Source organism: Salvia splendens, chromosome 7, assembly GCF_004379255.2.
Source record: "Salvia splendens isolate huo1 chromosome 7, SspV2, whole genome shotgun sequence".
Lineage (NCBI taxonomy): Eukaryota > Viridiplantae > Streptophyta > Magnoliopsida > Lamiales > Lamiaceae > Salvia > Salvia splendens.
The window spans coordinates 29,797,231-29,817,822 of record NC_056038.1 but is presented as its reverse complement, the minus strand read 5'-3'; the positions used below and the strand labels follow the sequence as shown (position 1 = coordinate 29,817,822).

General features: G+C 36.8%; 1 protein-coding gene and 1 pseudogene across 1 annotated transcript; one reads left to right on the top strand and one right to left on the bottom strand.

The window, feature by feature from the left end:
* Positions 1-282: 282 nt before the first annotated feature.
* LOC121742311 lies at positions 283-4,546 on the top strand (annotated as a pseudogene).
* A 369-nt stretch (positions 4,547-4,915) lies between these two features.
* Positions 4,916-8,209, bottom strand: LOC121740827 (uncharacterized membrane protein At1g16860-like). The gene is made up of 4 exons (XM_042133456.1): positions 7,361-8,209; positions 6,053-6,208; positions 5,553-5,764; positions 4,916-5,456 (listed from the first exon to the last, which is right to left on the bottom strand). The coding sequence occupies exons 1-4, from the start codon at positions 8,120-8,122 to the stop codon at positions 5,264-5,266; spliced, it is 1,323 nt and encodes a 440-aa protein (XP_041989390.1). The 5' UTR covers positions 8,123-8,209; the 3' UTR covers positions 4,916-5,263.
* Positions 8,210-20,592: the final 12,383 nt, after the last annotated feature.

Sequence of the window (20,592 nt, the reverse complement as noted above, 5' to 3'; positions counted from 1 at the left end):
AAAATGAATTTGTGATGCTCTTTCAATTACGAAGTTATAAGTAAACTACTGAATGCACTAATTTTAAATTACTTCATAATTTAATAATTTTTCTATACTAATGTTTAATAATTTTATTTGCTTCATAATTTATTTATCCGGCATTGCCTAGTCAAGGTGATTGGAAATCTATTAGTACTCCAGTTGTTAATAATGCACAATATAAAAATATATTTATTCTATGATTATATAATTAATTAATCATTCATCCAGATATTAATAACAAATTAAAAGTATAATGTGGTGATTGGAACACAGTCCGGAAGCAAAAATAGAAAACGTGACACGACGTCGTTGGACTTGTCCCCTCCACTTAGCAAAAGAAGCACCGCACCTCCCAACCAACTGAATCACCGCCAGAAACCTTCCGTTTCAAACCAAACTTCAATTATTTTATTATTTCAACAAAATTGCCTTGCTTAACGCCATCGATCGCGCTCTCCACTTACAATGTACATGTACTCCTCTTTCACCCTCTCTTTCCGTTAATTCACTGCTCGCTTGATGATTTAGTTACTGTTTTTTTCTATTTTGGAGAACAGGAGGAGAAAGAAGAGGAAGCATTAGGATTGAGATTCAGCGATTTTTGTGTGTATGTGAGCGGTGGCGATGACGAAGAAGGCACAGGCATCGATTAAGCCGGGGCTGTCGATGCGCCACGTGTTGTGTCTCGGATGGAAGCTGGTGATCCTACTTTCCGTCGCTCTTTGCGTCTTCGCGTTTCTCAGAATCCAGCTGTATTCTCAGTCCACGGCTGCTCTGCCCCGGAAATCTCGCTCTCTCACCTATGAGTTCAACGGCAATCCTAAGGTCGCGTTTTTGTTTCTCGTTCGGAGAAATTTACCCCTTGATTTCCTTTGGGAGAGCTTTTTCGAGGTTGGTGCAATTTTTGTTTGCTGGGGAAAATCTGTTGTTTTTTGTGCTTCTCGATTCTTTTGGTATTTTACTTCTGACTTTGGTTATCTAAGTAGAATAGGGAGTAGGAGGAGATTTGGTCTTGCTCGTTGTAACTTGTTGTAGCCTTTAATTTTGCTCGGAGATGATTATATTTCCATATGATTTGAGTTTTTAATCGCACTTTGGCTCTTTGCAGAATGTTGGTAGGGCAAAATTTTCAATATATATACATTCTGAGCCGGGTTTTGTGTTTGATGAATCGACTACAAGATCGACAGTCTTTTTCGACCGGCAACTGAGAAACAGCATTAAGGTAATATCACCACTTTATTCATTGTTTGGATAAGCCGATTTGGAGATGTAGTATGTGGATGTATGTGAAAAATAAGTTTAAAATATAGATTGCAAGTGTATGAAATTCTGCAAATCCAAATCCATATTCTATAGAGTTCGTGCACTATGATTCTGTGTGTTTAACGTTTGTCTTGAGTATCCTTGATGACTATAGAATGTGTGACCTGAAGGACACATAACCTCCTGCTGCTGTTTGAAATGCTTCTTTCCTTAGCCACAGTAGATTGATATTAAGAATGATGGTGTAGGTAGCCTGGGGAGAAGCAAGTATGATTCAAGCTGAGAGAATCCTTTTTGAGGAAGCCCTTCAGGATCTTGCAAATCAAAGATTTATACTTTTATCAGACAGGTCATCTTCATTACAGCCCTAGAACAGTGTTTTTTGTCGAATAAAGTTGTATGCAAATTCTTTTGGTTCGACCTAATATGGTGCAGTTAGCAACTAAGCATACGAACAAACTCTTAATTAGACAAGCTGGTAATATTCCAATGTCGATTGAAGCTCTGGATATATGAGTGTCATATTGAGGTATTCGTGCCCTTACAGTATAATCGGATTTCATCAATAGCTTTGTGTGTTACTAAAACATAGAACAAGTACGAGTGCCATGATACAGCATCTGTGTTATTAAACAGTATTTTCCATGGCAGTATTTTGTAAAAACGCCATCGCCATTACGATTTGTGGCAGATTTTGGTGGTGTCCGCCATGGCACCTGATTATTTATGGCGTTGAAGTATCTTGGTTAGGCTTTTTATGCTTCTTCCATTCCAACAGGGAAAAAACATTTTTCTGAGTGTACTGTCACTATTTTTGTGGTACATTGTATATCTTGCTTGGTGTACTTTATTTTGTATATCTGCTTTTGTTGTAAATATCTCCCGATATAATTTTCTTTATCAACCCCTTCACACTCTTGTGGCTACAAAAGGGGAGAAATCAAGGACTCAAAGGGAAATATGAAAGTATATGGGGCTTAACTTTACATATTGAAGTATAGGAAACAAAAATCAGAAAATGTTGGAGTGTACACTGAGAAAATTGCATTTATCATATCATATTGAATTCGGGATATCATTTCATGGGTATAAGTACCTAATTTTCATAATTACTGTTTCCATGATTCCATCTCAATTTTTTATTTTCATAATTACTGTTTCCATCTCAATTTTTTTTATAATAACTGTATAAATTTTCTGCCAATTTTTTTTCCATATTGCGTAATACATTTGTGTATCCGTTAATGTTTTCTGCATAGATGCGACTTGAACATTGATCGTTTTCTGACTAAAGATGTTTGCAAACAGTTGTGTCCCTTTGTACAACTTCAGCTATATTTACAACTATCTGATGGGTTCTCCGAGAAGTTTTGTGGACAGGTAGTCAATAAAAGTTAAAATAGGTTTCACTTCTTGGCTACTTGTTTTTTAAATACTATGGGCTATTTAAAAGCATTTGTTATATAGGATAGCTAATATGAGTTTCCTTTTCCAGCTTTCTCGACAAAAAAGATGTTCGCTACAATCCACAGATGTCACCAGCTATATCTAAGCAGAAATGGCGGAAAGGATCGCAGGTTAATATCTTGTTTCATGGTAGCAATGCTCTTGCCTCATTGTCTGATAAACTAATTGCTCTTAACTCAAACCAGATAATCATAGTATCCTTGACCAATTTGATGCCCCCTTTTCCGCACGCATGAATAAACTTATTCAACAGTCATCAAAATATGTTGTGCTTGTTTTCTCAAATCTCAATGTAAAATATCCACAAAATCCATCTGTTAGATAATTGAGCCTTCTTATGAAGGGGTGCTAAACTCATTCAACAGTTATCAAAACATATTGCTCTATATGAATCTTACTTCAGTGGGTCACCTTGATTCGAAGACATGCAGAAGAAGTTGTTGATGATGAAATTGTTTTTCCCATCTTCAAGAAGTTCTGTAAGGTACTTTTATTTTGTGAGTAAATATTTGTTTGGATAGTTAAATTTGATAAACTTAAAAAAATGTGTTTTGTTGCAGAGACGTCCACCAGTTGATGCAAGAAAGGGCAGGAAGAATCTTGTAAGTTACCTTTTTTCTGCCTGATCCAATTTGAATATAATCATAAACCTTGAATATACCAAATTTTATAAGAGAGTGTTTATTTGAGGAATAGGATTGAATGATAAAACCTACTAGGATTGAGTCTTTGAAGGATATGATGGTCAAACATGCTCAAGATTAATCAGTGTACGCTCTTCAGTGTACGCTGCATTTTCAATTTCTATCATTGGATTGATATATTGGTTGACCATCTAATATTGAATTGGATGCAGAAGCTTCAGAAACAGCACAACTGTATACCAGATGAACACTATGTCCAGACATTACTCTCAGTAAGCAAAAAACTCTTATGATGCATATACCACCACAACCATGTCTGGTCAAACTACATCACTTCTCTTTCTCCAACAATTGCTTGTCTTCTCTTATATTTTGGGTTTGTAGATGAAAGATCTTGAAACTGAACTAGAAAGAAGAACAGTTACCTACACTGTATGGAACTAATCCACAACAAATATGGATAATGGTGGTTGGCATCCTTTCACATTTAGCTATGCAGATGCAGGATCAGAACAAATAAAAAAAATAAAGGTTTGTAAAATTTATCTCAGGCTGTCCCAGATACAAGTTCTTATGTATTTATGGCCTGTTTATTTTCAGGATATCAACCACGTATACTATGAAACGGAATACAGGACAGAGTGGTGCAGTAACAATTCTACATCAGTTCCATGTTTTTCATTCGCAAGGAAATTTTCTCAAGGAGCTGCAATGCGCCTTTTGAGTCAAGGAGTAGTTGGTAATTTTGATGTGTCTACATTACTGGAGGCACCACCCTGAATTTTGGCCAGGATGTGTGATAACTAACTTTTACATAATTCACATATAGTTTATGCCCCCTCCAGGATGATATGCGCCAGCCATGATAAAATGTCTCAAAAAGTTTTGCTTACATTACATTCAGCTGGAGGCACCGATACATATATGTAAAATATATATATATATATATATATATAGAGAGAGAGAGAGAGAGCCTTTTTTTACTCGCAGAATTGAAAATAGTAGTTAGAATAGGCTATTTTTTTATAGATTGATACCACCTTGTGTGGTGATCGGTGAGCACTATTCTGAGTGTATAAGAAACAAGTAATGTTATGAAATGGGGCAGACTGGTGGAAGTTTTATGAGCATATTTGAGTTGTTAATGAACGAGATGTTAATAGGCAGATCAACAAATAATATGCAATATGTTTATTGTTTGTTTAGATACACATCGGCCATCACTTCCGCTTTAATGCATCAGTTATTTATTTACTTATTTTATAGATATACCCATCACTCCTCTTTAATGCATCAAAAAATTGACGTGAAATAATAATTAGTTTTGTCATTTGTCCAACATATTGGTAAGTTACGTTTTAATGGGATAATGTGAAAACCTCCTTTGTTTTATGGTACTATTCTTTTATTAGGGTATTTGGTTTTCACTAAGACGAAATGTTTGACAACGGACCCCATAATCGAAAAAGACGCCATGACAAGACAAATTGGTCTGCAACTGAACATAGAAAAAATGAGGCTGAATTCAACAATCTTATATTAACATAATACTTTATAAAACAAAATATCAGTGACAACATATAAATTCACATTTGACATTGATGGAGTGAATATACAAAGCTTAACCCAGATTGATGGCTTCTATATACACTCATATCAATCAAAGCAGCCCACCTGCTCGTAGGGAACTTTTCCCATCTCCATCATGTGTATTGTATATCTACCATGCTTATAGACTTCACACCTTCTTCATCAACCAAAACTATACACAGTGGATCTCCGCTGGATCTTCATTACATCTCATACATTCCACTGTCCACGTGTTTGTTTGCCAAAAACCAAAGACAAAAAAGACGCTTCATTTACACAGGGATCACGTCTGCATTTTGACTTTCATCACAGGTCAAAGTAAGGCCTTCAATGTATGTCGGCAGGAGGCAGCATGGCCACCGACAACCGGTTGAGACCGGCTCAGAAGGTGGGACGATCATGAGCACATTGTCCAGTCGTCGAACCACACCCATAACGCTCACGGTACTTCCTTCTTTTATGTATCTGCAGAATCAAATGTATTCGCACTTGTTTCCACATGTTTTCAAAAGTAAAGCACAATTTTTTGGGTACTAAGTATATTACAATGAGGTATCTCACCCTTCTTTAAGCCGCGTTAGACGGTCATCACTCGACTTGCCTCGTTCAGAAAGCCAGAGTAGAAAGTTTGGAGACAATTTGCTGGAGTCCTTGGAGACATCAACTACTACTTTTGATTTCACAAAAGGGGCAACCTTAGCACCATAGCCTGCTTTTACAAGAGCTCTCAAACCAGACTGAAAATCTGATATATAAAAATCCGCAACATGCCTCTGTTGACACAAAGAAGCAAGGACAATAAATTACTTCCAAGGAGAAATTGTCTGCTTATGTAACTCATTACATAACCAGCAATGTAAGCGACTAAAAGACAGACAAATCTTGAAATCTCATGCTTTATGCAACATCTTGTTGATCATGAAAGCACAAACTCTCCATAAAATGAATGAATCGTATAGCCATAACTCAAGCATGTAAATGGTGGCGTTCAAAGTGACACATCACAGAAGATGCAACCTTATGATTTGAGTTAGTGAAGCAGTATCATTCTAAGCACTAACCTCCGAGTACGTGCATGCCCAAGAGAACCATCTTTGTTTGGAATTAGCTGGTTTTACACCACAGCCTCTGTATTCATATAATTCTGAGGACGCATACACACATCTTTGTACCTTCTGGAAAGAAGTTTCGAGGGGTATGCTGCCACAAGTGACAACCTGCCAAAAACCAATCAACATTTGATAAATACAGGTAAATTTAAAGTGAAAGTAACTTGGGCAAACTGATGCAACTAAACTGTGTGCTAGCGGCTTCTATATTACTACAACGCATGACCATGACAACTCTTTTCAGCTATGGTTCCCAGAATCAGGATATAATCAGAAAAAAATGCTGACTTTAGCACTCCTACTATCATCTGAACTTGCAAGTTGCAACAGGTAGAATGATACACAAGCCCACGAATTTTCGACCCCAAAATACACTTTCAAACCAAGATCTGTGCCGTTCAAGCTTCTGAAGATACTACTAAGAAGACACACCTTTCGATAAGGTTGGGTTCAAGCTTCTAAGCACATGAAAAGATGCAAGTACATGTGCAAGTTCACAATAGAGCTAGACATAATTTTAGCTAAGTGATTTATGCCTAAACAAATGTAACATAAGTTAAAGCAGGCAATGAAGAATGGCAACATGTTTCCCGGTTACTCGCATCACTGTATAACTGCTACCACTTGGGCATAATTTGCCTCACTTATGTTATAGGCATATTGGCGTGGAGATACAGAAGTTACTTGCAACATCTGAAACAAATAAACTGTGCAGAGGAGCATTGCCTCATTGCCTGTTAATTTACTAGAGAAACCAGTTTTCATCGACTCCTAAGAGCTCAAATCTCCGCTGCCATGACCATATCACTATTCTTGAATATACTTATCGCAACATTTAGTTATTTTTTTAGTCAAACCTAAATTACAACAATCAGGTAAATGATCCAGATCTGAAAAACCAGATGAAGGTAAAACAATCAAATTACGCTCCTTCATAGTGAAATATTGACACACTTGATGATCAAATTATCAGAAAGGATACACCCTAAAAAATTTTACCAGGTCAATTTCACCCACTATCATAATCCAAATAAAATTGCTGATTTTCATATCCAATGCTCCAGTGGTCAAACTGGTCCCCTATTTTCATATAAATATAAAATATATATACTAGAGAGAGAGAGATCCGCCGAGTGCCATAATTAGCAACAAGCTGGGAATAACATACTAGGCAGAAGATGAAATTGGGCGTAGTTAAATATTCAAAATTCCGCAAAATTCTCCTAATAATTCGGCAATAAAAAACAAATGCGTAATTACCCCGGTGACCTTGACGAACTGCCCATCAACGGCGCCCCTGAGCTCAGCATCTGGATACTTGTTTAAGAATCCCAACACGCCGCGATTCCTGTAGGCGTAATTCCACACAAAAATGACGACAATCGGCACCAATAACGCCACCACCGCCACCAGAATGACCGGCTTCTTGACGGACGCCATGAGAAACACCCCAACCACCAGCCCCATCACCACCACCACTAAAAACATCCACATTGTCACCTTCGAAACCTTAAACCCTAATTTCACCTCGTCGCCTAGGCTCGTGACTGCGGAGCCGTAAGCCGCCTTTTTGAACGAACTCGGCGCCGCCGGTGCGTCCAGCTGCCCCGACCTCCGGTTCGAGCTGAGCGGGCCCGAGGTGATGAGGCCGGTGGGCTGAATCGGCGTCATCGGCCCGGAGAAGGAAGAGGACGAGGACTTCTTGCTCATAGGCCCCGAATTCTTCCCCATTTGGCCGGAATTGGGGCCGGATCTAGCAGATCCGCTGTTGTGCTGGGAGGAGGAGGGCTGGCGCGAGGGGAGCTTTGGGGGGACAACCGGCGGCGGGTAGTGATGGTGGTCCCCACTGGATAGGTCGACGCCGTACATTCTTCCGAGCTCGCCGGATTTCTTAACGTCACCGCCGGTGTAGGGAACGGCGCGTGAGCCCATTGTGGGCTGGCGCTCCTTGAGCTGCTGCTCGGGCCGGCCCGAGACCATCAGCCCGTTACTAAGCTGGTGCGACCCGCTTCGGACGCTCATTTTTTTCCTTTAGAGAGAGAAAATGGAGGTGAGAGAGAGAGAGACAGAGGAGAAAGGCTTTGTAGGTGTGGGTAGAGTGAGAGTGTAGTGCAGGTGGGAAGGGAAGCGAAGGTAATGGAGGAGGCGAGTGATGAAATTACCAAAGAGGGTCTACTGTCGATATCGAAATGACCTTTTTGTCCTTGTCTCTCTGTTGAGAATAAGATGCTCCATTCCCGATGACTAATTTTTAACTTAATTTTTTTATTTCATTTATTAATGCTCGTATTGTTGTTTTTTTAAAAAAAAAAAAATTAACTTCATATATTTATATCATATATATGAAGGAGGAAATTACAAATCAACTCCTATACCAAGGAGGAAAGACAATTACGCCACCCAGGGTTCGAACTCAAGAGTTCGAGGATGAACGCGGTATCCAGCACCCTTTACCGCTAGGCCAAGGGGCTTGGATTAATGCTCGTATTGTTGTTAACAATGATTAATTTACGTGGCATCAAATTAAATTTTATATTGACAAGGCAACTTTTACTTAAATGAACCATTTATTTTGTATTTAAAAAGCCAGCGCTTTGTTAAATGATGAATAGATGATGGAAACCTCAACAATAAATCTCAACTGATGCATAAATTGGAGGAGATAATGACTAATTCATGAAATTAAAATAGAAACATATTAGATAGAAAATGACATTTATATAGGTAAGCATGATGTTTATGAAAATAATAATAACAATGTAAAATATTTACATATTATTATGTAAATAACTTTTTAGAATATTTTCTCTACATAAGTTGATAGTCCTAATTTTGAAATGAAGATGTTTCCGTACACAATATAATGATTTGAAATACTACCAAATTAATGAAAGACCAGTAAAAAAGCTTGGTTGTGATGGATGAGTGAATCGACTTTCTCAAATCTCACTACCCAAAAAGGAAATAAAGAAATATACTAGTGGAGTATGATTTATGCCATGGAGTGTATTGATAAAGCATGGGATTAGTAAATCAACGACTGTTATTTAATAAGCTGAATAAACAAAGTTTAATGTGCGAACGCAATTCTTTATGGATTTTGATGTGTAGCGTTATAAGTGTCGGTTGGGGTGTACGTGGGTCCCATACCAACATTACATTTTCTGACCTTTTATTTCATCTCAAAGGAAAAATAAATACTTCAAAAAATTAAATATTCATATTCTGACGACAAAAAAATATGCTAATTTAGAAGATTAGTTAAGATCCATGAATAAAATGGCCATCTCCATTGTGGGATTGTGGAGGGAGGGACCTATCTCACTTGTCCCATAATACATTCCCCTAATAATTTAATCTGCGGATTCGAGTTCCATCAAATTGACTAAAGTAAAGATTGAATCTTATGATTATGTTTTATTCATTCTCTTGTTTTTATTTAAATTCTACTCCATGTAATAGGTTATTCAGGTATATTATTTGATAGATAATAAATGTCAAAATAAATAAATTAAGTTTTTAACTCTGAAATTTTTTTTTACTCCCTCTGTCCCAAGATAATGATGCATTTCTTTTTCGCATTTTTTTCGGGAAAATGATATAAAATAGTTAGAGTGAAGAAAAGGTAAAAGTAAGAGAGAGAATAATATAGATAATAAAGACTCTTCTCTATAATACTTTCACTCTTACTTTAATTTTTATTCATTCTAACTATTTTATACTATCATTTTTTCGAAACGATTGTGAAAAAGAAACGTCTCATTTATCTCAAGACGGAGGGAGTACTATTTTGAAAAAAAAAAATTATAAATTGTATCGGACCAGGCTTCGAACCAACATGTTGTTCGGTCTAATTTGAACATAAGACCACTAAAATATTGAACTGTTATGAATTAAAAATATAAACTGATTGAACCATAAATAGATAGAGGATTGAACCACATTTTTTAGTATTATTTTTTTTAATCCTCCCTTTCTTTCATATTTCTCGTATAACATATTCTTGTTACTTTGCAAATGCTCAGCATAGCACCAAGCCTATCATCTATTATGATATCATCCTTTTTACTTTTGATATTATCTTTTATGTATTTTCATCCTTTTATTTTTTCTCTAAAAATTATTAGTACTTATAATTAGTTTTAACCTGAGTATCAGAGAGTGATTATACTTGAATTTCTTCCTTAATCCTTGTTTTGCGGCGCTTTCCAACACTCGAGAGAGAAGGTTTGCCACAACTAATAAATAGCAACACTTTTCTATCAGTTGTGATGTAATAGACGTTTCTTATGTATTTATTGATAATGCATATTCTTATAATTTATTAATGGTATCATCAATAGGCATAGATTAGCATACATCAAATTCGATTCCTTAATAATAAAAAAAGGAATTGGGGTGTGATGTAATTATGCGACCATGCAAAAAGTGGACCTTGAAGATTATAATCTAGGAAAAGAAGATGAATTAATTAATAGTAGGAGTATTATGTAAAAGAAAAAGTCGGTGGACAATATTAATGAGTGGAAGTGACTTGGGTGAAAAGCGTGTTTTAGAGTGAAGCTAATACAGTCACTTTCTGCAGGTGGCCTTTTGCTTTCTTAAGCTAAACTCATAATTAATAATGATTTTGTCGTAATGCATGCCGCTTAACTCACTTCTTCTAAGGATTCGTTACGTCAAAATGTTTCATCAATCATTGTTTCCATTTTTAAAATAAACCTTGACTACGTATTTTAAGATTAGCAATTATGATTTATGATCAAGGGGGTCACCCCTTACTACATTGAGGAACAAACAATACTAAGTTACTTATTTTAATAGTACTATACTAGTATTAAAGATTCGGAAGGTCGTAATCCTATTTCGCCACCACTAACTTTTTCCCTATTAGTTTTCGAAATATATTAATAATTCGGAAAAATACGCTCATGTCAATTTGTTTAAAAAATCAAATTAGTACTATTCGGTTGCTTATACTATAAATTAGTAGTTGGATCGGTTGAAATGGGCTTTCTATAAGACTTAATAAATATTGGAGAGGGATAATGGGGAACAAAAGAGAGATGCGGAGAGATAAAATAGTCGGAGGGTTGAAGCTCCGATGAATAGTCGGTATTTCAATGCAGAAAATTATATCATGCTAATCTCTCCAACCGAACGCCGCCTTAGTATTCGCGTGTAAACTTTGCAAAACTAGGAGTACATTTTCCATATATGTATACAAAGTTATAGACTTAGAATACATATATTTTAAGTTGTTTTTAACCACTTAAGCGTGTCGGAAAAAAAATAAATAGGAGTATTATTTACAAAATATTCCTGATATTTAAATAATCAACAAAGAGTAAACTGACATTTTGGAAGTGAAATATGGATTAAGTCCATGTAACTGGAAATCCACGTGAGTCCATTCCTACAAAACACATCAACAAAGTTTAATCTTCTTGTTAGTCTGTCAGAATACTACCTATATTAAAAATTCAATCTATTTTGTTTAAACCAATCAAGATATTTTACCAATTCCGAATTAAATTATTTTCTTTACATGTGAGTTGTTCAATGCATATACTATAAAATAATACTCCATTCGTCCCACAATAAGAGTCACACTTTGCCATTTTGATCCATCTCACAATATGAGTCACACTTCATTTTCATCATAAATGGTAAGTAGGTCTTACATTCCACTAACTCACTTCACTCACATTTTATTATAAATCCAATATAAAAAAGTGGGTCTCATATTCAACTAACTTTTTCAACCACTATTCTTTACAGTATTTCTTAAAACCCGTGCGGCGCGCCCACAATAAGAATGACTCCTATTATGGGACGGAGGAGTATAAAGTAAAAACTCATACCCAGTGTTTATTAAAGCATGCAATAATACTAGCAAACTATATGAAAATAGTTAGTGGGTTATATTTTTTGTCAATGTTTTACAATTATGTATTCGATATAAATTTGTCTTTTGATAACCTTTTGAGTGGAATTTTCTACTCACCAAATTGAGTCCAATGGATATCGCAGCCCAGCTAAGCCCGATTTTACATATTGTATTGTAGCCAATAAACACTTTTCAATAAATTGTGAATTTACTGTTTCTTTTGATTTTGACGGACTCATAACTGTGTAGGCCCAAATACTGATATGGGCCCACACAAATCCTTTTTCTGCTTGCTAATCCAGTAGTAGTAGTAGTAGTAGTATTCATTACTGCATAAAATGGGAGGAGCTTGGTTGATTTTCAATTTGAAAACAAGATTGGTTAGAATCTCAAAGGGTATCCAAAACTATGAATTCCTCGCCTTTAAAATGGTAACTCCTCGTATTGCCAACTCATTCAACTACATCACATTTTCAGATTATTTATACAATTTTCTTTTCCTAACATTCTAAAATATTACCGTCATTAGTTAATAAGTACTTACTTTTCTATTTTAGTCCATTCACAATAATTAACTTCTTTTCATTTTTTGGTAAATTTTCTTTCTACTTTAAAAGTCCATCCATTTTTGTGGATGGTTGTTGTTCTTCATCGAGAGGATTGAGATGGATAGAGAAAATTACGAAAAGAATTAAAATTTATCATTCAATTTTTTTAGCATCAATTATCTCATTTATGTTAATAATTATTTGATTTATTACACTAGGTAAAGTACAAAACAAAAAGTAACGTCTCATTATTTAGCACTTATTATCCTAGTGAGGCCTAGCCAAACTCCTAATTTAGACATCACAACGTCATACAACTATGCCCAATCACATTACTCCCAAGTTAACACTGAAACTATACTAAATTTGACCAATTCGTGCTTTGTTATTTACTCTCATTTGACGCACAAATTAGTTTCAGTGTATTTTAGGAAAATAAGTCCATATATTTGAGAAAATTAGAAATGGATGGAAAGAATGAGTCAAATAAGCGCAGTTTGTTATCATCAAATTTGTCAGTCTGATCACTAGAAACCCCCAAAATGTAAGTTTCATTTCAATCTCTTTGTTGACTTATTTAACTCAAATTCCGTGTGATATGCCGTTGAGTCTTTCAACACTTTAATCTTTATAGTTATAATATGAATAATGCTATGCGGCCACATTATGGCCAGCCATAAATTAATTAAATAACAAAAAAAATTATTATTTTTTCAAATTTTTGGTTTAATACTACTTGATTTTACTTTTATATCATCTTCATTATATATTGCTCAACATGTTAGTGTTGCTCTTTCGTAGTTTTTGCTCAACTTATTACTATTGTCATTTATTGATTGTTACTGAACGTATACAGTAATTCGTGATATTAATGTGTTTTACGTAATGAAATTCAAAGATAAGTATCAACTTACAAGTCCATTCACACACATATAAGTTTATATCGGTAATTTTAATTTTTTTTATACATGTAAATGGACTAAATTAACTCTTTATGGTCGGCCACATTATGGCCATTTAGCATCACTCTTATAATATACTGATTTGATAACCAACCAGATGCAGTGCAGTTGTCAACGCGGAGCTATGGCAATCTTGAGGTTCCGAGTTCAAATTCCGCCATCTTCTAAATGAACCAAATATATATATATATATATATAGGGGAGCGTTATTCTCCTTTTCACATCTTAGATCATTTTTCCTTCTTAATATTACGCGTTAGATCTAAGGCATCAACAGATCAGATTGATTCAATAAAACTGGTTCCGTGTTGCATTATAGAAGGTGGTTGTATGCATTACAGGGTTATTATTGACATTTAACGGAAAAGTAACTGCCACATTTTGGTATCTGCGAATAATGCACCACATGGTCACGAGTAATGCATATAATTGACTATATAATGCACAATATGTGAACTGCAATGCATACGAATAAGATGTACCATGTTATGATGTTTGGACACACGTTTCTTGTTTCCCCTAAGGGTTTAATAAGCTTAGGGGCTAGGGTATAGTACGTAGACACGTATGTAATCTTCACATGGTAACGAGTAATGGATATAATTGACTATATAATGCACAATTTGTGAACTGCAATGCATACGAACAAGATGTGCTGTGTTATGAAGTTTGACACACGTTTCTTGTTTCCCCTAAGGGTTTAATAAGCTTAGGGGCTAGGGTATAGTACGTACGCATTAATAACAAATTATAAAACGATACGAATAATTCACCAAATTGTCACGAGTAATGGATGTTATTAACTATATAATGCACAATATGTGAACTGCAATGCATACGAATAAGATGTACCATGTTATGATGTTTGACACACGTTTCTTGTTTCCCCTAAGGGTTTAATAAGCTTAGGGGCTAGGGTATAGTACGTAGACATTACTAAATGCACGTATGTAATCTTCAATCCGTTGATTAACCCATATACACAATACCTCTAATAATGCATAATATACTGAGATAATGACAATTAACAGCTACATAATGCACTACCTAAACCAAATAATGCACATACGTATATTCCAATAACAACAATTTGTTAGTAATGTCTACGTACTATACCCTAGCCCCTAAGCTTATTAAACCCTTAGGGCAAACAAGAAACGTGTGTCAAACATCATAACATGGTACATCTTATTCGTATGCATTGCAGTTCACATATTGTGCATTATATAGTTAATAACATCCATTACTCGTGACAATTTGGTGAATTATTCGTATCGTTTTATAATTTGTTATTAATGCGTACGTACTATACCCTAGCCCCTAAGCTTATTAAACCCTTAGGGGAAACAAGAAACGTGTGTCAAACATCATAACACATCACATCTTGTTTGTATGCATTGCAGTTCACAAATTGTGCATTATATAGTCAATTATATCCATTACTCGTTACCATATGAAGATTACATACGTGTTTACGTACTATACCCTAGCCCATAAGCTTATTAAACCCTTAGGGGAAACAAGAAACGTGTGTCAAACATCATAACACAGCACATCTTGTTCGTATGCATTGCAGTTCACATATTGTACATTATATAGGCAATTATATGCATTACTCGTGACCATGTGGTGCATTATTCGTAGCGGTTTCCAGCCATTATTAGATTACTATTGTACCCTCATAATGCACAAAATATGACAAATAATGCAACACGAGATTAATTACCCAATGTTGATCTTGACCGTCCATTTCTCTAATCTAATGGCTTATATTAAGAAGGAAAAAAGAGGAAATATAGGAAAAGGAAATGAATACATCCCTATATATATATATATATATATATATATATATATCTTTTTTATTATCGAAAATAATAGTAGTAGTATTTCGTTGTTAGCATTTTTCTAAATGACACGTGGGAGAATATACACATATATATATCTTCGGCATGTTTAATCTATATCACTAATTTGAAGTCGGGAATTGAATATGTTGATAAATTTGATAAAAGTTAAAAATTAAGTTTAAAATCGATATTATAAAAGGTTGGGTGAGATGCAAACTATAATTAATCCAAATATAATTCGATGGTTATTAGGCGTGTTGACTAAATTCGTAAAAAACACTGATAATGTAAATATTAAAATATACTAGATCCTAAGGTTTAAAATTGATACGTAACTAAAATAGACAACTCATGGTAGTATTATTTTCTATGTATGAAAACTAAATATATACAGAGTGAGAGAAGAGAAAAGACATTAATTGGCATTTAAACTGCACATTTAGTTTACAACATCGCATATTGATCATGGCCCCCAAAAAAATCTGTAGTCTGCTACGTGTAAACTTGCTTCTGTTTAAGAGCATCCCCGTAGCTGTTCGATGGGGCGGACCGCGTCCGTGCCAACGGCACGACACACCCATGCCTGTCGCTGTGCTCGTGCCGACAGTGTGGCGTTGTTCGATATATCGAGCACGTCCGTGCCGCTGAACAGGGCGACGTGGCAGCATTCTATTGGCCAACGGCAATGCCGTTGGCTTTTTCTATTTTTTTAAAATTCGAATTTAATTTAAAAATCATTTTTAAATTAAAAAAAATTATTTTCCCACTTCCCAATAAATTATATCCGTTTTCTCTCCACTTTTACTTTATTTTTCATTTTCCCCCAAAATTCACATTTTTCGTCTATAAATACCCTCATTTCCACACAAAAAATTTCACACCACATTATACAATTCTCATTTAAATTCTCTCATCAACTCTCAATCTTTCACTCTTGCAAAAAAAATGTCCGTCTCCGGCAATCACCCATCCGACTCCTGCGGATGGAACCACGAATGGTTCAACCCAACACCATTCCCTCATCCGGATACGGAATTCTCGCCCCCTTCTCAAACCCAAGGTTCTCAAATTCCGGGTGGCTACCGGCCTTATCCAGTGGACGAGCAAGATGCCACAGATAGGCAATATGGGTGGGCACCCGAACAAGGATCGGGAGGGAGAGGCGCGGCTCCCAAACTCCGGAGGACAACCCCAGTCTCCTCCTCCTCCTCCTCCTCTTCCTCGTAGTGTTCCTACTCATAGTCGTGGCGGTGACCCTCACGTCCGCACCGCGTACACTCCGCCAGATATGGAGAAGATGTTCAAATCCTATTTGGAAATATCCGAAGATCCAGAAACTGGCACGAACCAAACCGGGGAGCGGTTTTGGTGGCGCGTCTCTCGCCGGTACAATGCCAACCGACCGGAGGTAACCATCGAGCGCAACGAGAGTATGGTGCGCAATGACATCTTCAGAGCCAACAAAGAAATCCAAAAGTTCCATGGGTATTACCTCCAGGAACAACGGTCGGCGGGAAGCGGCACGAGCGAGGCCGACATCATCACGACCACCATATCAACCTACCAATATATGCATTACAAACCATTCAAGCACCTCAGCGCTTGGCAGCAGGTGCGTAGAAATCCGAAGTATAGGGGAGGCTTATCATCCTCCTCTAGCAAACTGTCGAGGTCGTTATCCCTATCCGACAGCGGCTCCGATGAGGTTGATAGCCAGCTTGCCGGAGCTAACTTGGGTAGCCCCGACGCCGGCCCGAGCAGTTCCCAACGCCGACCGCAACGAAGAAGGCGACGGCCAACCGGCGTCGCGCCGCGACTCTATCCTCCCCCGCTCCCTTTGTGCCACCTCAACCCCCACCAACTCGTTGTGGACCCTTTTGGCTCAACTCAATTTGGCCGATAGGTCTCAGATGACTCCCGAGCAACTTGATTCATATTTGGCAATGATACGGGGTCTCCAAAAAATATTGAGGATAGGGCCAGAGGACTAGTCTTCCACGGGGGTATTTTTAGTTATGTAATTTTTAATTTGTTGGATTTTAATTATGTAATTTTTATTTTTTAGGATTGTAAGTATGTAATTTTTATTTTTTAGGATTTAATTATATAATTTTTATATTTTTAAAATTTGATTAGAGAATTTTTAATGTATTTTTATATTGTAGAAATGTTTTTAGTAATTGAAGTATTTAAATTAAATAATGGAATGGTGGGACCCTTGAGCAGTATTTTTATATTGTAGAAATGTTTTTAGTAATTGAAGTATTTAAATTAAATAATGAAATGGAGGGACCTTTGAGTATGTCCTTGCAGAAGAGCATGAATGTGAGTGTTGTGCTCTTGAGGAAGAGCACGGAGTAAAAAAATTAATAAATATGGATCCGGATCTATGTTCATCCTTTTTGACAAGAGCATGGAATGTGGATGATCTAATTAATTGGCAATCAATATAGTAGAATAATTGAATTTTACTGGAAAAATCTGATAACCGTGGTTGACATCGAAACTAACTAATTTCACCAAATTTAATACACCGACTCACTTTCTTATCTTACCCTCGCTCTTGGCATTGTAATCAAATTAGAGATATGCTTGCATCTCAAATTTTTGAGATACAGATCAATGTTAAAAGATTCCTTTTTTTAAAAAAAAATTGGCAATCTCATCAATAATATAAAAAATGCTATTATTGGCAGTATAAATGTTCAAGAATCTTATCATACCCAATAATTTGACACGTTAGTTTAAGAATGAATAATGTACCTTATAAAACCTATACTATAAAAGGTTCCAAGAATTATTAAACTGCCACTCCGAAATACAAAATTCTTCTTTTAGCTTAAGGATACGCAAATTCAACCAAAAGATTCGGTAGTACTATTATAATTCGCCCCAGAATTCCATCTCAATCCAACAATTACAAATTACGGAAAACTAAAACAAAGAAAAATAATATAGTGCACAAAAAGAAAGTTGCAAATTATTTACAGCATTAGCTGGCACGGAATTCCCTGCGGAATTCTCAAAAATACCTTCTGCCACATCATACGGACTTCTTACTGCACTGCCACGTCGAACATGTCGGCCGCGCCTCCGTATGCCAGCTGCCTGATTGCGATAGTGCACTTCTGAATCGGCGTGTGGCCGGGTTTACCTGCCGTATCCTCCCACACTCTAAAATACTCGTATCGACACTCCAAAGCGCCCACGATACGCAGGAAGAGCAGACGATGCATCTTAAACAGTCGCCGGAATAGGTTCTCCCCAAACCGTGGCTCCGGCGCAAAGTAATCCTCATACAACCGAGCGTGGGCAGCGAGGTGCTGCAGGGGTATTATAGTTCGACGATGGATGGGTCGAGGTACCGCCGGCGCCAAGGCCGCTTGTTCCTCCCTCTCTGATGATTCCCGCACGCGTGCATGAATAAGACGCATCATGTGTTCATAATGCCCACCGCTACCGCTACCGCTACCACTACCACTACCACTACCACTACCAGCTATTTCGGATATATAAAAGAAATGTAGAGAGAGAAACTTGTTAAAACAAGTGGTGCTAATGAAATGCAGTTCAACGAGCCGTATATATAGAAATTAAAAAAATTAATGCAATAAACGGGAATTCCGCACGGACGTCCGTGGGAGAACGCAATGGCGGGCGACCGCACGCCCTTTGCGACGGAATTTCGCGTAACGCCGCGGAACTGCGGTGTTCTCGGCGGAATTCCGTATCCGTGCATACCATGCACAATGGCGGACATCCGCCGCAGAATTCTGGCACGCCGGTCGGAATTCCGCCGGGACGGGCGCCATTGCTGATGCTCTTAGACGTTATTTATACACAAAAAGAATAGACAACCTTTTGCTTTATAGTGTAGCCCTTCTTAGGTGTAGGTTAGGGAATCCGCAACGGGTGGTGTGGCCGGCCCGCGTTTCATTTCTCAGGAACGAAACCGCGGAGAAACGCGTTGCAGCCGGCCATTCCGTCCCCATCCCGTTCCTAGCTCGTCCCGTGGACCGCGATGGCGAGACGCGGCACGCGACGTCTCGCCACGCGCCGAGGCGACGTGGCGAGCTCCCAGGCCATGCGTGACGCCCACTCGCTGGCCTGCGAGTGGGCATCGTCACCGCTGACGCAATCATTCATTTTTAAAAAAATATTTTTTATTTATATAAATTGATTTTTATATTTAAAAATAATTTTTACAAATAAGTGAATACAAGAAATTCGTAATAGCCCATATATATTTGATGGGCTTGCGAATTTATGAAACTCATTATTGGTTGTTTCTCTTTTATAAAGACATCTTTGAATGTTTTATGTTCCACTTTCGATGTGGGACAAACTCACTCTTGGTTGTTTCTCTTTTATAGAGACATCCTTGAATGTTTTATGTTCCACTTTCGATGTGGGACAAACTCACTCTTGGTTGTTTCTCTTTTATAGAGACATCCTTGAATGTTTATGTTCCACTTTTGATGTGGGACAAACTTACTCTTGGTTGTTTCTCTTGTATAGAGACATCCTTAAATGTTTTATGTTCCACTTTCGATGTGGGACAAACTCACTCTTGGTTGTTTCTCTTTTATAGAGACATCCTTGAATGTTTTATGTTCCACTTTCGATGTGCGACAAACTCATTCTTGGTTCTTTCTTTTTTATAGAGAAATCCTTGAATGTTTTATGTTCCACTTTCGATGTGGAACAAACTCACTCTTGATTGTTTCTCTTTTATTGAGACTTCCTTGAATGTTTTATGTTCCACTTTCGATGTGGGACAAACTCATTCTTGGTTGTTTCTCTTTTATAGAGACATGCTTGAATGTTTTATGTTCCACTTTCGATGTGAGATTTTAATTATGTCTTTTTCTATTTTTTTAAATTATGTCATTTTGATTTTTTTAGGATTTTAATTATGTCTTTTTCTTTTTTTTTTGAATTTTAAGTTGTAATGTTATTTTAATTTTAATAAAGTGTGTTTGTTTTAATTGAATTGGGTTGGAAATTAAAATAAAAAATGAAATTGTATGAATAGTAATTTAAGGAATGGTTAAGGAACGGAGGGTTGCAGGTTCCGTTCCTTGATTAAGGAATGAAGTAAAAAAGTACAGTGAAATCCACAAATAATAGTTTAAGGAACGGTATAGCAAGAACGTTGTGGATGGCGTTATAGGCTCAAGGCATGTCTTTTCGTCGTTTTCATATAAATAACCATTGAAAAATTCCCATTTCCCACTATCAATCA

Coding starts and splice junctions, on each gene's coding strand:
- LOC121740827 (XM_042133456.1), bottom strand. CDS start 8,122: ATGAGCGTCCGAAGCGGGTCGCACCAGCTTAGTAACGGGCTGATGGTC. Junction 5,765..6,052: donor GGGCATGCACGTACTCGGAG/GTTAGTGCTTAG, acceptor TTGTGTCAACAG/AGGCATGTTGCGGATTTTTA. Junction 5,457..5,552: donor CTAACGCGGCTTAAAGAAGG/GTGAGATACCTC, acceptor TTGATTCTGCAG/ATACATAAAAGAAGGAAGTA.